The sequence below is a fragment of the Anastrepha ludens genome, chromosome 2 (assembly GCF_028408465.1).
Source record: "Anastrepha ludens isolate Willacy chromosome 2, idAnaLude1.1, whole genome shotgun sequence".
NCBI classification, from domain to species: Eukaryota; Metazoa; Arthropoda; class Insecta; order Diptera; family Tephritidae; genus Anastrepha; species Anastrepha ludens.
The window spans coordinates 100701216-100718339 of NC_071498.1; the positions used below are offsets into that span (position 1 = coordinate 100701216).

A 17124-nucleotide genomic window follows, 5' to 3' on the forward strand; every position below is an offset into this window, starting at 1 on the left:
AGCATAATTGTTCATTAAAAATATAAGCAATACGATAACGATACGAATACGATATTTATATAAAAAGTATTTGATTGTTATGTCTTACAAGTGCTTTATTTGATCGATTATTACGAATATCTTTAAAACGTGAAAATATCAGCAATAGATTACTGTAGTATTTCATCACTATGCTCATTCGATTTAAATGACTGTACAAGGTAAGAAAATGTTTGCAAATAGAATTTCTGTTTTCTTTACTTTCTAGTTAATGAGAAATTAACTTTTCCTATGTAGCTTTGGTATGAGCCATTTGAAAGGAAGTATAAAACTGAAATAAACCGAAGCTGAAATGGAATTCAAGATTTCAAGGTATAGCTATCATCAATTCCAAATCTAAGAAAGACCTGATAATATTTTCTGCATAATTCATTACCGTTATTTTTATTAGAGTCACTATAATAGTATCGCCCTTCGTGTGGGCTTAAGTGAACATCTAAACCGATCTCGAACCACGGGAAAGCAGTAAATCTTCGTTAAACTTTTGCTTTGTTTTCGCTCTTCTTGCGTTAATTTTTTATAAAAACCATTTAGTCGAACTAACGAAAACAAAGATGAGCGTTCCAACAATGTCCGATCTGCAGAATTTTTTCGACAAGTGCAAGCGATTATTGACGAGGGTCCTTCAAAACCAATGAGAACACACACGAGGAAGCTTCATGTTTCTGAGGGTCCTATCCGTCGAGTTGTCCGTAAAAATCTCCGGTGGAAATCATTCGGTATGTACAGAAGACAGTTTATTTAGCAAGTTATCCGATCAAAATGACTTTTAAATAAAATTAAACACACCAAGACCAAAAACTAATCGCAGAAATTACCAGAATGGCAGATGGCTTTGTTTCAATTCTGCAGAGGTTCTTGTTGTCATGCACTCAAAGTGTCCAGCCACAATTGTGGCTTTATGTATTGTGAGCAACAGAGGACAAGACGTGCCATCATAGTTATTTATCCAAAGATTTTGAGTGAATTCTGCTGCACATATTGAGGTTCTAGAATTGTATTGATTGTGTATGCAGTGACAGCCCGTAGATCCTTCAGCAAGACTCTGCTCCCCAAAGCGATGGCAATGCAAGAATCGAAGGCTAAAAATTTCCATGACCACACAACTCTGAACTTATGACTACCTAACTCCCCAGAACTTAATCCCTTGGATTACTACTATGGGGCGTAGTTGAGTATCAAACCAATGAGCATCCCCATAACGCCATGTCCTCCCTGAAGGCTATTAAGGTTATGAGCAATATGAAGAAAGGGCCGGAGCGAGGAGGTTATTGCAGCCAAATACAAGCTAATTAGTTTTAATCTCAAGTTATCCTCAAATATCAAATAAAAATACTATGTAGATGTGGTTTACTAAATATATCCTGCGGAAAGTGGTTAAAACTTCCACCTAAAACCTCCACAAGGGCAAAATTAAAATACTCAAAGGAAATAAATACTCATGGAAAATAAAACTTTTTATAATTAATTTTATATTTGGAATAATCTGATGCAATTATATAGTATGTAATTAGCAAAAATCAACTTGATAAAATACTCAATTTAAATTTATTTATTTTTTTCAATTAAGGCTTCTTTAACGAATATTGCGGCCACAGAATTGGTTCAATCCAATCCAAATATTTTGCAGCGTTTGTGTAAATTCCCGGTGCATCTGTGGCGCAGCCTAGGCCAAATGAAGTGACACCAATCACGTAGGGTACTGGTCTATATGAGCTGGTTTCGTGCACCACTAGCGGGCCACCAGAGTCGCCCTTGTGGGGTAATCAATAGTAAATTGTTTAAAGTTAATTTTAGAAAACAAAGAAATTTAGTTATATGACCTACTTGGCATGTATCCCTGTTGAATTGCGTATCCTTTGCACATAAATGCGTTTCCATTAGGCCATTCGGCAGTGCATCCTGATCGGCAAAGTAGAATTGACACAGAAGTAAGTCGATGGTGAGAAGGTAAGCCTTCAAAAGTTGATCGGATGATCTGCCACCTGTCAAAAAGTGCAAAGGGTACAGTACAGAAAGTGAGAAGGTTTTAAAATCTAAAATGTGTCTTTCTTCGAAGACGTGTACTTATAAAAAGTACACACTTCTCAAATGTTTTCTATTTAAACACAGAAATTTACCAAAGACAGTGTGTCCATATCCGATAGCTGTCGCATTTACATTGGCTAAGGGCAAATGATCCGTAATGCAAGCTGGCTCCGTTTCATGTCTATGGGAATGGGAGCATGAAATCACTAATCTATATGCTTTTAAGTAGCATTTCAAATATTTTTCATTTTTCAACTTACGGCACTGATTTTAATTTAATGAGCGCAATATCATTGTATGCTAATTTAGGCTCATATTTCGGATGTATAATAATTTTGTCTACCGATGTTGGCTTGAATTTGGTATCGGTCAAAGTAACACCACCCGAGAGCACTACTACCGGCTCAGCGCTATTTTAAATTTAATTTAGATCAGTAAATGAAAATAAAATCTGTTATCAACTTTTAGTGATAAATGTTGCTTATTAACTTACCCTCCCACAGAGGTGCAATGCGCAGCAGTTAGGACCCAATCATAACTAATCAAAGCCCCGCCGCATTTGTATTCGTACACGCTCGGCTGTGGTGTAGCCCAACCAAGAGCAACCTAGAATGAGAGATTTAATTTTATTTCCTTTATTATTGTGAACTAAAGTTTAAGGAAATTAAGGTTTCACTGATTCTGGTCTATGGGGCGAAACAATTTTTGTGGTCTAATAATAATATAACGTTTTTTTCGTCGAAAGAAGATAACATTCTTTAATACACTTGTGCTCATATGCTTAATTCACTTTATCTGTTTATTTCCAATGTTTTTCATTAAATTGCATTTTCCGACATGTGCTTTATATGAAAGAAAATTTTCAACATCGTATGCAAAAAAAAAAAATTAAATATCAGCATGATCTTTGAGCGACTTCAAACTTACACTACAATATATAATATAATTAAGCTGCATAGCCAGTATGCAATTACAAATTTGGAAATTTTGATTTAACATTTTTTAAAATTGATGACATTTTCTGAATTTTGCATAAAGTTTATTCCTATGGAATTTTTTATGGTGTCGAACTGTTTTCTGACTAATTTTCAATTCTTGTGTTTTGAAATAAGTGCTCAACGATTTCCATGTTCTTATCAATATTTTAGACGAGGATTACCAGTACGGATTCAAAGGAATCTTCTTTCTGCTGTTTTTGCGATTCTATATTGGGTCCATAAACAGCGAAAAAATTGTTTTCCAGCGTGTTTCGACTTTTTCCCTTTCAGAAGTGAAGTAACGGTAGTTTTGAAGTAAGGTTCTATAATTTATTTTTTCGAGTTCCCAAAATACCTTTAATCTTGTCATTGTTTAAATGTTTGCCAAAACTAAGGAAATTCTTAAAAGTAATAACTTTGGAATAATTAAACATGAAACAGATATCGAAGCCTGAGGGCCAACCACCTACTCTATCAACTTGCATTGTGTGCCTTGAATTTTTCCTACAGTTGCAATCTGCTTCAAAACGACAATTGATTTTCAAAATAATATTTTTCAAAGAAAAAAGTTATCTAGCTAAAGATTTGACTTTGACTCATTCAGTTCGACCGATTTCTGATAGGCCGTGAAAGATGTTGATTTAAAAACTTTAATATATATGTAGTTATAATATATCTTTATATCTCTTCTTGTTATCATTCTTCATACAGACAAAAATAATAAATAAAAATATATTTATATAAAAAACATCCTAGGAACTAAAAAAATGATTTATTTAATATATTGTATTATATTTTTATTTATAATTTTTTTTTTTTTTTTGACACTTTCAAAACTGCCGAAATTTGAAATTGAACAAATAGCATGAGTTGTTTGTAATTTTAAGTAATTTGGATCCCCTGAAAAATTTAGGTGTTATATCTTTCGGTGATTGTTTCTCCGAAACCAATAAACCGATCTTACATTTTTCCCTATTTCATTAATTATGATTTCGGTAAATCAAAAATAATTGTCCATTACTGGCTTATAAAAAGAAATATTAGCCCAAATATAAGATCAATTATGGTTTTTATTTAAATTATATTTTAAATGAATTATACAAATCGATTGATCACGATTCGTCAATTAGTTGTCACGGACTTATGATGTGATTTCTTTAGAAATACTGAAATTTTCTTTAAAGGGTCATTAGCATCTACCGCAACAAAGATTCCTGTATCACGTTACTGTGTCAGTGTACACACAATGGAATTTGAATCACAGTACAAACCTTAGCGAATTAAGACTTCTGCAGAGTGATTAATTTTTAAATTGTAACCAGCATATCTGCTAGACTCCAGCTTTAGTTGCAGCTTTAAGTACTTTGAGCATATCTTTCCTCCCAGTTATAATTCACTTCCAACTTAAGTACCTGTTAACTCTCCATTGGGTTAAAATGCTTACAAATACTCCCATAGCACGCACACTAATACTAGCAGATATATGCATTTTTTTGTGTTCATGTATACTATACGTGTGCGCTTATTTAGCTTCCACCATCCATATTTTACATTCGGTTCATGTCCTAGTTATTTATTCTTCGACTGGTTCTTCGTTGGGTGATTCGTTAAATTGTGAGGACAACAACCCGGCCCTTGCAACTATCCTAAGTTAAAGATTTGTTTTTGATTTTCTTTTCTCATACAAGGTGGAGCGAAGTTAATCATCCTATTGTTTTTTTTTAATTGCTTTTGTACTAAGAAAAATGATTTTGAGAGAAATCTTTATTTTTACCTTTGCGCGCTCTATTAATGGTCTGTTTGTATGCATACTACAGCTGTCTAGTGCACAAGCGTCAAATATGACTGACATTCTCAAAAATTATAAATCCTCCAAAAGTGTGATTAATTTTGACCCACCTTGTATCAACGTTATTAGCATTATTGCAGTCAGTATGTAGTTGCTGCACTGTTATGCATGGCCTAGCCCCTTGGTAAAACCCAAGGGAATAAATTATGAGTCAAAATTACACGTGTAGTTAAAGGCAAACAAAATTTTACTTAATATATTTGGCAAAAACAAAAAACTCAATTCAATTATTTTTGTTTTTTCTCAAACCTTTTATGCATAATTCCATTAAAAATGTAGTCCTGGCAAATAATTTGTTTTACATTTACCGCGAACTGTTAAGTTCTAACTATAATTTTTCTTATGCGGGCTAAAAACCACTTTCTCTCTTTTCCCAAATGTGACGTAAAACATTTATTTGTCATAACGCGTCTTCGATTCGCCACTTCTCTGCTCACAATGTTTGGGATGTGTTCACTTGACGATAAATTTTCATGTGAAAGCAACAACAAAGTTATCGAGCAAGATTCAACACTAGCCAATACCTCGAAAAAAGGTATAGCTCACTATTTTCAATGCTACTAAATCTATCTTCTGATATTATACAACTTTCATTAGACCGCGTACAGAGTAAATTTTTAAATAATCCTGTCGAGTACGAGTTTTCTTTTGATAATCCCGTTGTGTTGACAAACTTTGAAATTCTTAGTTTTTAGTCTACAGTCAACAATAACATTGAGAGGAACGAGAGAACAAAAAGCTTTAATAGTACAAGCAAGTAACGAGTTGAAACACAAAAAGTTTCTCTCCATTAAAGCGTTCTTACTATAATTCATGAAGTGCCTCCAAATAAATTTAGTCTTTGGTAGCTCCGTTTCAGTGCTGCCAACATATGTTAATTTATGCCAGTTGCTTCATCTATTGGTCATTCACTAACGCTTGGCGAATCGAAGGCGCCTATAGTATGTGATTGCCCGAGAATGTCTGTTGCATTTATTTACTTCAGTTTTTCGAAAATTTGCTAATGATCTATGTTATAGGACTTTTTTTCCACGAGAGTGAAGAGGAGTTACCAACCAAGTCTAACTAAACCAATCAAGTCCACCAAAAAAGTCTACGCTTAAATATGTGTTCATGTTCTATTCAGGTCCATGTTCTATTCCATTCTCAGTCGATTAACAAAAGCGTTATATTCAGAATCATCAGCCACCGATCATCGTCAAATTTATTTGCATGCCAGCTTATGCGATTCAGTAAGTCAAAAACTTACTTAAAATACAAATCGATCCCCACTTATGCGCACAGGGGATGTCTTAAAGATGCTTCTTGTAGGAACACCCTCTTTAACCTAATGGACTGTCCAGCATGTAGTAACATCCTTTCTCACCAAATAGACTGTAACAAAAACATGCAATATCACTCGATATAACTCATCTGACTTGCCAACATATGCGAGTTGTAGAGCAGAGCTTGAGCCGTAGACGAAAAGTGACGGGGTCGAGTGTGAGCCGATAGCCAAGATGTTTGTGTTTTGTGTAACTCTTAACTTTAATATTGATCTAATTTTTGTTTAAATATTAAATCTCAATCAAACTTAATTTATGTGAACTTATTTCAATAATAAATAACAATAAACAAGTTTCTGTTAACTTAAAGATCTAAGCATGCTTTATCTTCAATGGTTCATTTATCTCTACATCTATAGCCAATGAGTGAATAATAGCTTGGACAAAACTTTCCTGTACTCTCTTCCTAATCCGTCATCTTCAGTGACTCCAAGTAAAACTGTCTGCCCAAATTTATTTGAAACATTTTAGCCCTTCAATTCCCTTTCGTTAAAATGTGTCACAAAAGCTGTAAATTCAATTACATTCTATTGTAGAAGTCTTAAGACGGAAATTATATTTTAGGACGTTTCATACGTAATATTTTCGATAAACTATAACCACTTTTGCTCACAATTTTAAAACTTAAAAAAAAATTCACACCCACTTTACTACAATAGTATTCTCTTCGGGAGGGCTGATTGAGGAGACAATAATTTTTGCTCGTGTTCAGTAACCAGTGTTGGAGAGTAAAATATATATATACATACGTAACTATAGACACAAATCTGAACCAAAATACAGAACTCAACCTTAAAGTCATCTAACGTGCCTATTTTTGTGCAAACAGTATTTTTTCACATAAATGTGCTGGCATTGCTGTACTACGAGTACCAATTCTATTTGCTTTTGGCACCTTTGAAGAAGAAGAAAAAGTAAATTTTGGTATCAAGTAAACAAAACAACACTTTCTCGCTAAGCATACAACAACCATCAAAACCATATAACAATTATGGCAAATAAAGAGCAGAAGTCGCATGTAAACGAATTTTCTGCATTGCTTTTGAAATCGTATTTAACAACAGACCTCTTCGATTCGCCAAGCATTAGCAAATGGCGAATAGATGAAGCAACTGGTATATAGTAAATAAACATATCTTGGCTCTGCAAAATAGCTGCCTTAAATTTCATATGTTTGTAAGATAGTGAGTTATACCAGTTTAATGAGGTATAAGATTGCTCGCTAGCGGTGAATCTTGCTCGATAACTTAGTTATTGCTTTTACATGCAAAATTTTTGTCAAGTGAGCAGAGCCCAGAGATTGCGAGCAGAGAAGTGGCGAAACGAAGGAGCCTAATACTAGACTAGGTCGTGGTCTGGTGTCTTATGAAGAGTTTGTTCTTGGCAGAAATATACTCGGGGATTTGTCGCGACTGCTATCAGAAAAAACTTTTTTGTATCGTTTGGTGTTTCTTCAACTTGATCACTACCGAATGGTAGTCGCACACTAACCCATCCGCCTACAGCGGCCGCCAACACATACATATATTTAATAATAATAATAATAATAATTGGCGCGTACACTTCTGTTAGGTGTTTGGCCGAGCTCCTCCTCCTATTTGTGGTGTGCGTCTTGATGTTGTTCCACAAATGGAGGAACCTACAGTTTCAAGCCGACTCCGAACGGCAGATATTTTTCTTAGGAGCTTTTTCATGGCAGAAATACACTCAGAGGTTTGCCATTGCCTGCCGAGGGGCGACCGCTATTAGAAAAATGTTTTTATTAATTTTGCTTTCACCGAGATTCGAACCAACGACCTCGGCTACGGCGAATTTAGTTTTTAAAAATATTTTGTGCAAAAAGTCACCTGAGATGATAGAAGAGATTAAGCTAAGAAGGCGAAGTTTTAAAATATAAAAAAATTTCAATTTCAATGGATAATCAGTACCGATTTTTTCGAGTGAGACACACTAATATGCATATGTGGCAGTTAATAAATTCCCACAGCAGCCCTTTTATCGAGTGCTGCAAGTTATTCAAGTTCCTATAGATCACTAATCTGACTAAGATATACTTAAATATATAGTAAAATGGTATTTATTGTTAAAGTATTAATCTAACCAAAATGTGCTTTAAAATATGTGAATAAACCGGAAACGAATATTGAAGGTTACAATTCAGCGTGTAATTGCCGAAGTAGTTTTTGCTAAAAGTGATCGACAATTTCTGTAAGCATGCACATAGAGACATTTATCCCACATAATTCTTAGACCTTATTTTTGGTAAGATACGTTACACTGTGCCAGCGCTACATACCTACGCTCGTAAATTGATGGCCTTGACCGTGAACTCATTTTTTGATAACAGATGTAAATAGATTCTACCTTATTACTGTGCTTTGTTTTATTTATTGTATGATACGCATATGTACGTACATATAAATGCATTGGGATGCATTATAGATGTACGTATAAACACATACTTGCGCCATTAATCATATTTCTTATTAGTATTTCGTCACTCAAATTCACATGAGTGAATTCTTACGCGAATATTATCATTCCATGCATAAAAAGATAAAGAAAAAGTTATTGTATAAAAGCACCACATAATGACAAGTTTTGACTATTTACTTATTTACTTTTTAATTTAATTTTGTTTTCTTTTTTATAAAAGTATAATTCATTCTATAATATATTAAGGCCCAAAGTTCGACAAAGTTTCTTCAACATCTCAAACTTGTTAATAGGGTGAAAAAATTGGGTAGGCAGTTTTATTTAATTTTAGCATAATAAAGTTAAATTTTGAACGGGCTCGAAATTCTCGTTAACGGTGTTACGCCTTTGTACCATAGAAAAAATTTACATTTGCTATAGGGAGAAAATGCCCTGTAGCAACGAGGAAAAAATATTAAAACTCAATGAAACTTTGAAGCCACTTCAGGTGGTTAAAAATTAAAAAAAATATATATATTTTTTCACATATTTTAAAAGTTAAATATTTTGAAAATATAATGTCACAATTTTAGAATAAAATTCCAAATATCAGTAATCAAAAGTAGCGCATATTGAAGAGCACGTCGTAGCTGTTGTTTGTTAACCGCACGACAACTGCAGATGTCACTGCGAAAACTTAAACGTAGTTTTCTCAAAACGACGTTTTTCTGATCTTTCAACGACCTAAAGCAAGTTCTATTTAACCGATTGACCTGAAATTTTCATCAGTTATTCCACACGTCAGTAGTTCTGGCAGGTGCTACTTTCGTTTCTTTTCAGCCCTAAGTTACTATACTACCTATATACCTACCTATATACCTATATACCTAAGTTTTTATACTACCTATATACATACCTACCTATATACCTATATACCTAAGTTTTTATACTACCTATATTCCTTTTTTTCAAAAAACCACCATTTTGTTATTTTAAAAAAAAAAAATTCCCATTCCAACACCTGCCAGAATGACAAGCTGTTTTTTAAGACGCTTACTTTGGTGCCACATTACAACAAAAAAAAATGTCAAAAAAGAATTGTGTCTGTATACTATTTGAAGTCAATAATAACATACTATAAAATCAAAACCATCGCATTTTATTTTCTTAAAAAAAAAAATCCCACAAAATATCTATAAAAAATGAGTAATTGGCCAGGCTACCAACTTCAAATTTGCACTTTATTACAATTGAATTAAATAAGTTATAAAACAGCATAGCTAAACATTTTCTAAAAATTCTGTATAAAAAGTGCGAAGTTTTGATATAAATTGGATGGATGTTTACAAATTGTGCATGAAGTTTGGAACTTGAATTCATGTCATTTTTATTGTAGAATGAAATATTTATTTGTAAAAAAAGTTGTTGTTTTTTTGAAAAAAAATACATATACATATATACAAGGAGACGCAAAATTCATCACGCTATCGTCAGTCACATTTGACACTTGTTAATTAGACAGCTGTAGTATACAAAGAGAAAAGCAATGAAGGTCGTAAAAGTCAAAACAAAGATCTAGTAAAAAATTTACTTAAAAGCAAAATAGAATGATTAATTTTGCGCCACCTGTCATGTACCTATAAAACTCAACACCTTGGCAGCTAAAATATTTTAAACCACCTAATAAATAAAGTTAGCACTCTACCATTCTTGACTGGAACACCCGTCATCAAATATGTCAATAAACTGGATTCGATTTACAAACATGCGGTTAATTCGAACTTAATAAAAAAATCAAACTTAATCCCGTATATGGAAATTGATTCCGTTAGACTGTGACAAATACGAGTAACCGTCGTATATTTTTGAATTGTTCAAATGTATACTTAGAAATATTAAAAAATACCGATTTTAGCATACCATAAATGGAAACTCTTTAGCTTCAGTTTGCAAGCCGTTGATTACTTCCGTTCGTGGAATATTGTGCTCAGAGCAAGCTGAAAGTAAAAACCATTATTTCAACTAACATTTCCCGTACTAGTTTTTTGAACTTGTCATTACCTAATTCGGAGGGTCTTGGTCCGCGGCAGCAAACAAATTGCTCATCCCCTTCAAAGTAACAGGTTTTCGGCCTCTCAGTCCTTTCCCTCAAAGCTGTTTCACAATCCACCAAGCTGCGACAGATGCCCGGCTGGCCATTTGGCAGAGTACAATTGCTATCGAAATCATTATTTTTGGGAAAGGTTATTTTGCCCGAGCGCGCAGCTGCAATGAAAAAAAATGTATTTCAATAAATACAAATTTAGAATCCAGATGTCAATAAATGCATTAAAAATTAAAATGGAAATGTAACCGACATTTCGAAGCAATCAACCACATAATCACTGAGATTTTTAACATTACTGAGAGAGTTGAATTATTTTTAAGGTCGATTATTATTATTTTATTAACTTATACCAAATTATTTTACAATTATCCGAACCATAGAAGCTTTCCACGCGCACGTTTCAAACAAAACTGTGCGAGTGAATCCCAAGTACTTTTTACCCGTCACCATTCATAAATTTCCCTGTTGTTATTCCCCGTCGATGGAAAATAAAGCAAACAAAAGCAGAAGCAAGTTTTGTTTACAATACATTTTTTACTAGATTTTTTTTTTTTTTTGTAAATCAAAAAAGCTTCTTAAAGCTAACGGATGCCAAGTGCGCCTCACCTTTTTAAACTTTTACATATTAAGCTCCATCTTCGCAAAGCCAAGCGCATTAAAAGCACCTGAAAGCCAAGACACAGTCGTAAAGCTGAAAAATATTCACGTTTTATTGGAATTATAAGCTTATTTTTATTCATGGAAGAATAGTATTTCTTTTGTAGTACCAAAGACAATCACGCCCCAATGCTAACACCAGATTTTTTGTATACGGTTTTATAGCTTTAAAATTTTTGTGTAATTTTCTCCATACCAAAAAGAGTTATGTGCAATTATTATATTGAAATTGTATATACACAAAAAATAATTCTTCAATTTTGTTTTTGAATAACTTTTTTACTAAATAAAAAAAAATGTTTTTGAGTGATGGAAATCCTTATTTGTACCTATATAGTTTTTTCTGTTAAATTGAAACGATGAAATCCGTCTAATGGTTGCCACAAATGTAGAAACACATTAGTTCTCGTTTTATCACATTTTCCATGACTTTCCCCAAAATTTCCGGTGTTAACTGTTCTCATTCCTGTCGAATATTCTCGATAAGGGCTGTGATTGTCTGAGGAAAGAAGTCAGGTAAGGTTAATTCGGACTATCTCGCTGGGTATGCCAAATCGCCAAGACGAAGGATTACGTGACCAGGAAACGGTTTTTTTCACAATGTGCATTATGCCCGTGTTGAGTGTGCGATTGCATCGTCGTGTTGAAATCACTTGTTCACCAATCCCTGCTCAATCCCGGCAGTAAGAAGTCGATTATCATGGCCCTGCAGCGTTCGCCAGCAACAATTACCGCATTACCGATGACGCCCTCAAAAAATACGCCTCAATTACTCCTCTCGCGTGAATAGGAGCTTTAAGTGAATATAAAGACTGTTCGAGGCTTATAGGCGAATTATCAGTACCCCCGAAAATTTAGCTTATTGACTTAACCGCAAAGGTGGAAATGAGCCGCGTCGCTCATGTTGATGTTCGGCAAAAAATCATCCTCTTCGATAAGATTGAGGATGGCTTGACAGTAATTCCCACACGACTGACGGGCAGTAAGCATGGGCTGTTCGAGTCAAGCGAGTCAAGCTACTAAGCGCCGAAATGTTTGCACAGTTGGCGAGATACAATTAAGAAATCGACGTCGTGGTGCGCCAACACCACCGACCGATTATTGGTCAAAAAAATCGACACAATTAATTCACGCACGGTAAAGCGCTCCATTGCTTGCCTATTTGTATGCTGTACTTGGAAAAATTAAAACATCCTCCGATAGGGTAATTATTTTTTTATGCATTTGAATATAAATTCGACAGGATTTTAATAGCATTAAACTATCATTTTAGTGTACTAAAATACGTAACCATTTAAAGAAATTTAACAGACTTGTGGGGATTTGAGAATAAAAAAGAACCTACAAAAGGACGAATGTGGGTTCACGTCACGCAATCGACATAAAATAGAGGGTAGTTCATTTAGCATTTGGAACTTAATTCTTCTATATGTAAAATATCTCCTGTTCCGCAGATTTGCAAATGCAGCAATTTTCTTAAATCGTTTTCTTATTACACACTATATTATTTCATCATTCACAATTTTTTTTTTTTTTTTTGACACTCCTGACTGACCATCATGACTGGATTTAGAGTGGCCAATTCTGTTAACATTATTTTTCAGCATCTCCCTATTCATGTAACAGTTATCCTTGTCGCTGTTCCACAAAATATAGCCTAATGAAGTCAAATCGCTAGCTCTTGGCTGATTGTTCGATTTTCCGGTACACTGCACCAGGAAGGGAATATAAGGTTGGCTGCTTAGTAGGTAGTGCTGTCCTCTAGAAACCAAATGCCCTCTATGTCATCCTCTTCAATTTAAGGAAACAAAACGAGGGTTAACATAGACTATAACGCTAGCCATTGACTGTAATGTAAGTTTCTTTGTTATTTTCAAAAAAAAAAAAAATTCCGCACCTAACAGTCATTTGTTGTAAATTAAGGAATTAGCTATGAGTGAGATTTAGTTTTTGCAAGTGATTCAGTAGTTTCTAGACAGCTACTATTTGACATAAAAAGAAGAAATGTATATCAAAATTCAGTTGACACGAGTCATCGAATGAGGGTGTAATAAAGCAATATCTAAAAGTACAAACAATATTCTTTAGCATTTCATATTATTTTATTAAATTTTTTATTTTATTTTATTTCAGAATTTTACTTTCCGTATTTAAATTACGACGCCCAGCCCAGCGGTGTAATTTTTGCCGCGCTATTGTTTTTTTTTTCAATGAAACTGTGTTGGTCAAACTGAACAATTCTGCACATAAATTTAATAATTTTGATAGTTTTATTTTTTTTTTTTTCGAATGTTATAAAAAAATATTGTTACTGATACAGCAGTGTTAATTACAATTTTTGTCGTTCCCTGTAGTTAAAGCAAATCTCGTAGATATTTCATGCTACCTGTTGCCACACACTTTTCCACTTAATAAGCGCTTTTAAGAATTCAACTTGTGAAAGAGAAAATATCCCTTTTTATCTGCAAAAATGGCAGAGAGCTTGACGAACATTTACATTTATATATCGTAAACAGCAATTTCACCATCACTGGTGGATTCTTGATAAGAGGAGAAATTTTTCACCAAACATTTACTGAGGTATTCTCAAAGAAAATTATTAGTTGGTAGGATGGTTTCAGCTGACGCATGGTATCGTTATTTTGTTACACTCCTCATGGATCCGTAGTTGAATTAGTCATTTTAACTATTTTATAAATTTATTAATATCCTCTTTAGTGGCTTCTCTAAGATCAATAACTGCTGCACTAACAACTTCAGAAGCATCATATATCTTATTGACGTCAGGGCAGAACATTCTCATGAAAAATGTTGTGCTGCTTCTCCAGAGTATTATTTGCGACATCTTCTGTGTAATTTGATTTTTGCAGGCTGCTTTCCTAGCGGCTAACTTCGCAACAATTTAAACACACAGAGACAAAGAATTTCGTAAACACTTTTCTTTCGTGCAATAAAAACCATCCAGCTTTGTTTTTGAATACCTTTTTTACTTAATAAAAAAAATAATTTTTATTGACGGAAATCATTACATAATATTAATGACATCCATTGATTGTATGTTTGGATACTTCAGCTGTCTAGCTCCGAATTGCCAAATATTATATGATCGACAAACGCTACCATTTGCAAAAATTATAAATCAACCGACAGGTTGATTAATTTTAGTGGAATCCTAGATAGTATAGTGAAATTATTATTTAACGAAAAATAGAAGTGACTGTTTTTTTGCAGTATAGCCTTCTAAAATTCACCCTAAGCTACTTTTTATACCAAATGTTAAAAAGCTATTGATATAAAGCAAATTTGCTGAATATCTATAACCAGCATTTGGTTTAAATAACATATTTCGTCATTAGCTATCGATATTAAATACCAGTATGCTTAACGATATATCTTGAACGTAATTTTCTTATTTTTCACGTATCTTATTTATAAACTTTTATTCTTAAAAATAGCATTTACCATAATTTCTCAAGCTTCGCTGTAGGACAAACTTTAATCTAAATAATGCTTTTACGTTCTTAGTTCTCAGATAATTTTGGGTATCTTTTAAGATATAATTAATTATAAGCTCTGGTTATAGCTGGAATAAACTTAGAGCACTGTGGGTAATAACTGACTGTTAACGTGGTAAAGTCAGAGAAGTAAGATGTTATGTAAGGCACTGTTAAGAACGACCCCCTGTTAATCTAGATATGAAAATTTTGTTAACATTCTCTGGTAAATATTTTAAACTACAGAGTAACAACATACTGTTAACCTATTACAGACTCTTAGAAGCAACTACTGTTAATCTGGTAATAAGTGATTTTAAAGTACTGGAAATAATAACACACTTTTAACTTCGAAACAGTTTCAACAGAGAATGTTAATGAGCATTTGGGAGAATAACGGTCTCTTAACCTAGTAACGATATTTTGAAAAATGTCAAAATTCTCCTTACCGCCTTTTTGAAATAAGAGAATATTAACAAAACTGTAGAAATACAAAGCTTTAAGTGAATTTTTGAAAAATTTAGAAAAATAAAAAATATATATTACATAGATAAGCATTAATGTAAAATTTACCAAATATTCCTCAAATTACTATCTTAAGAAATAACGAAAATTATTCTCCTAACAGAATATCAAAGCCTTGCCTTTGCAACGCCTGTGCACATATTTCCACCTAAATATTTGTTGTTCGCTATAGAAAATTATACTCAGAAACTCAACTATAATGTCACAAGAGAGCAATTAACACATTTGCAGACAGTAAAGACCTTAATGTGAGTTCAAAAGCAGGCAGGAGATTTTTTGTTGTTAATTATTTGTGATATCCAAAATCTAACATAACATGATTCGTAATTAAGCGAGTAATTAGAATATGAATTTATAACTCCTGTTATATAAAATGAGTATAATAGCATCCACCACGAAGCACGTCACATTTTTCAAGCAGGATGAAGTGATTGATTTAGCATTTATTCATAAAATATATACATATAGGTATACAAATATATATATATTGTATATACAATATATTTCTCCAATAGTTCCTATATGAAACTATGGCCTGAAATTCATAAAATACATGGGAAATAAAAGTTTTGAAACCTAATTGTAAAAATTTTAAAAAATATCTAAAAAAAATTAAACATACTGGTTTATATAAAGTCAAATAAATTTACATATGCAATAGGTAGAAAACTTCCACGGTATCAGCTATTTATTTTTAAGAAATGCAACATGATTCTAAAAACTAGTGCGTGGTAAATGATTTAAAAAGTTTAATTCCATAATATCCATGGAATTTTGTATCTTATTGCAGATTAACATGACGACATTCACATCCACGAAAGTGTTAAAACTGAATAAACTCAAAGTACTCGCAATCCACTTTGCGAATACATACCAGAGATGTGGAGCATGCAATTACACTTCATTAACATTCTCTGCAATTACTTCACCATAAATTATTATCTGTTAAATAACATTCTCACTTTCCTCAAATTTCAACACAAATTAAGTCAAGAACGAAAACAAACGGTTATGAATTAACAGAGGTCCCTCTCTGCTGGTACGAGTACATTCTAATTGTTCTCACACTAATTGAAAACTGCTTCAGTGTTGTTTTGTCTTCAACAGCATTTACCTTTAACAACCCCATATACATATGTACATGCATGTACAGCGTACTCGTCCATTTACATGTCCTACAAATTAGTCGGCCCGTTGACGCTCGTTAGAACAGCATTCATATCTACTTGCAGGTATTCACTTTTACAAGTAAGACCATATGATAAAAAAGAAAATAATTATGTTTATTTACACATGTATTTACATATTATGTAGCCCTTATATGTAGCTTTGCGGAATGCTAACAGGCAAGTGCCGGAAATGCTCGACAACAACATAAGTGGTGTTTACACAAAACGGAAATAACTTGGAGCCACTGAGTGGTGTACTCGCATTCAGTTTTTCGACCGCTCATTCATTCGGTTGTTCGTATCGTCCATTGTTTTGTTTGCTCATCGGCGCTCTTTGGCAGGCAGGTTGGTTAGTTAGTCGGTTGATTGGTTAGTATGTTGTTGCGTCGTCGTTTTTATCGTTGAGTGGCACTTTTTCACTGTTACGAGCAGCTTTTGAAGTACCACACATTTAGTTATGCTTCATTGTCATTGTTTAGCTGTTGCGCTGAAGGAAGTGAGCAATGTGCTACAGGTTGTTGTGGTTAAGAATGGGTTAC

The 17124-nt window shown here is 33.4% G+C and overlaps 1 protein-coding gene across 1 annotated transcript; it reads right to left on the bottom strand.

Moving 5' to 3' along the window:
* Window positions 1–1522: 1522 nt before the first annotated feature.
* Window positions 1523–11144, bottom strand: LOC128858733 (serine protease snake-like). The gene is made up of 8 exons (XM_054095218.1): window positions 10991–11144; window positions 10695–10898; window positions 10554–10630; window positions 2561–2673; window positions 2328–2477; window positions 2160–2248; window positions 1867–2024; window positions 1523–1793 (listed from the first exon to the last, which is right to left on the bottom strand). Exons 1-8 carry the CDS (start codon window positions 11031–11033, stop codon window positions 1605–1607), a joined length of 1023 nt encoding a protein of 340 aa, XP_053951193.1. The 5' UTR covers window positions 11034–11144; the 3' UTR covers window positions 1523–1604.
* Between the last annotated feature and the right edge of the window lie 5980 nt (window positions 11145–17124).

What these genes read in the sequence shown, in the direction of transcription:
- LOC128858733 (XM_054095218.1), bottom strand. Translation starts at nt 11,033, where the DNA reads ATGTTAAAAATCTCAGTGATTATGTGGTTGATTGCTTCGAAAT. An exon ending in GTGGTTGATTGCTTCGAAAT is followed by an intron (nt 10,899 to 10,990) that starts GTCGGTTACATT and finishes TTTTCATTGCAG; the next exon opens with CTGCGCGCTCGGGCAAAATA. An exon ending in ATTAAATTAAAATCAGTGCC is followed by an intron (nt 2,249 to 2,327) that starts GTAAGTTGAAAA and finishes CCATTCCCATAG; the next exon opens with ACATGAAACGGAGCCAGCTT.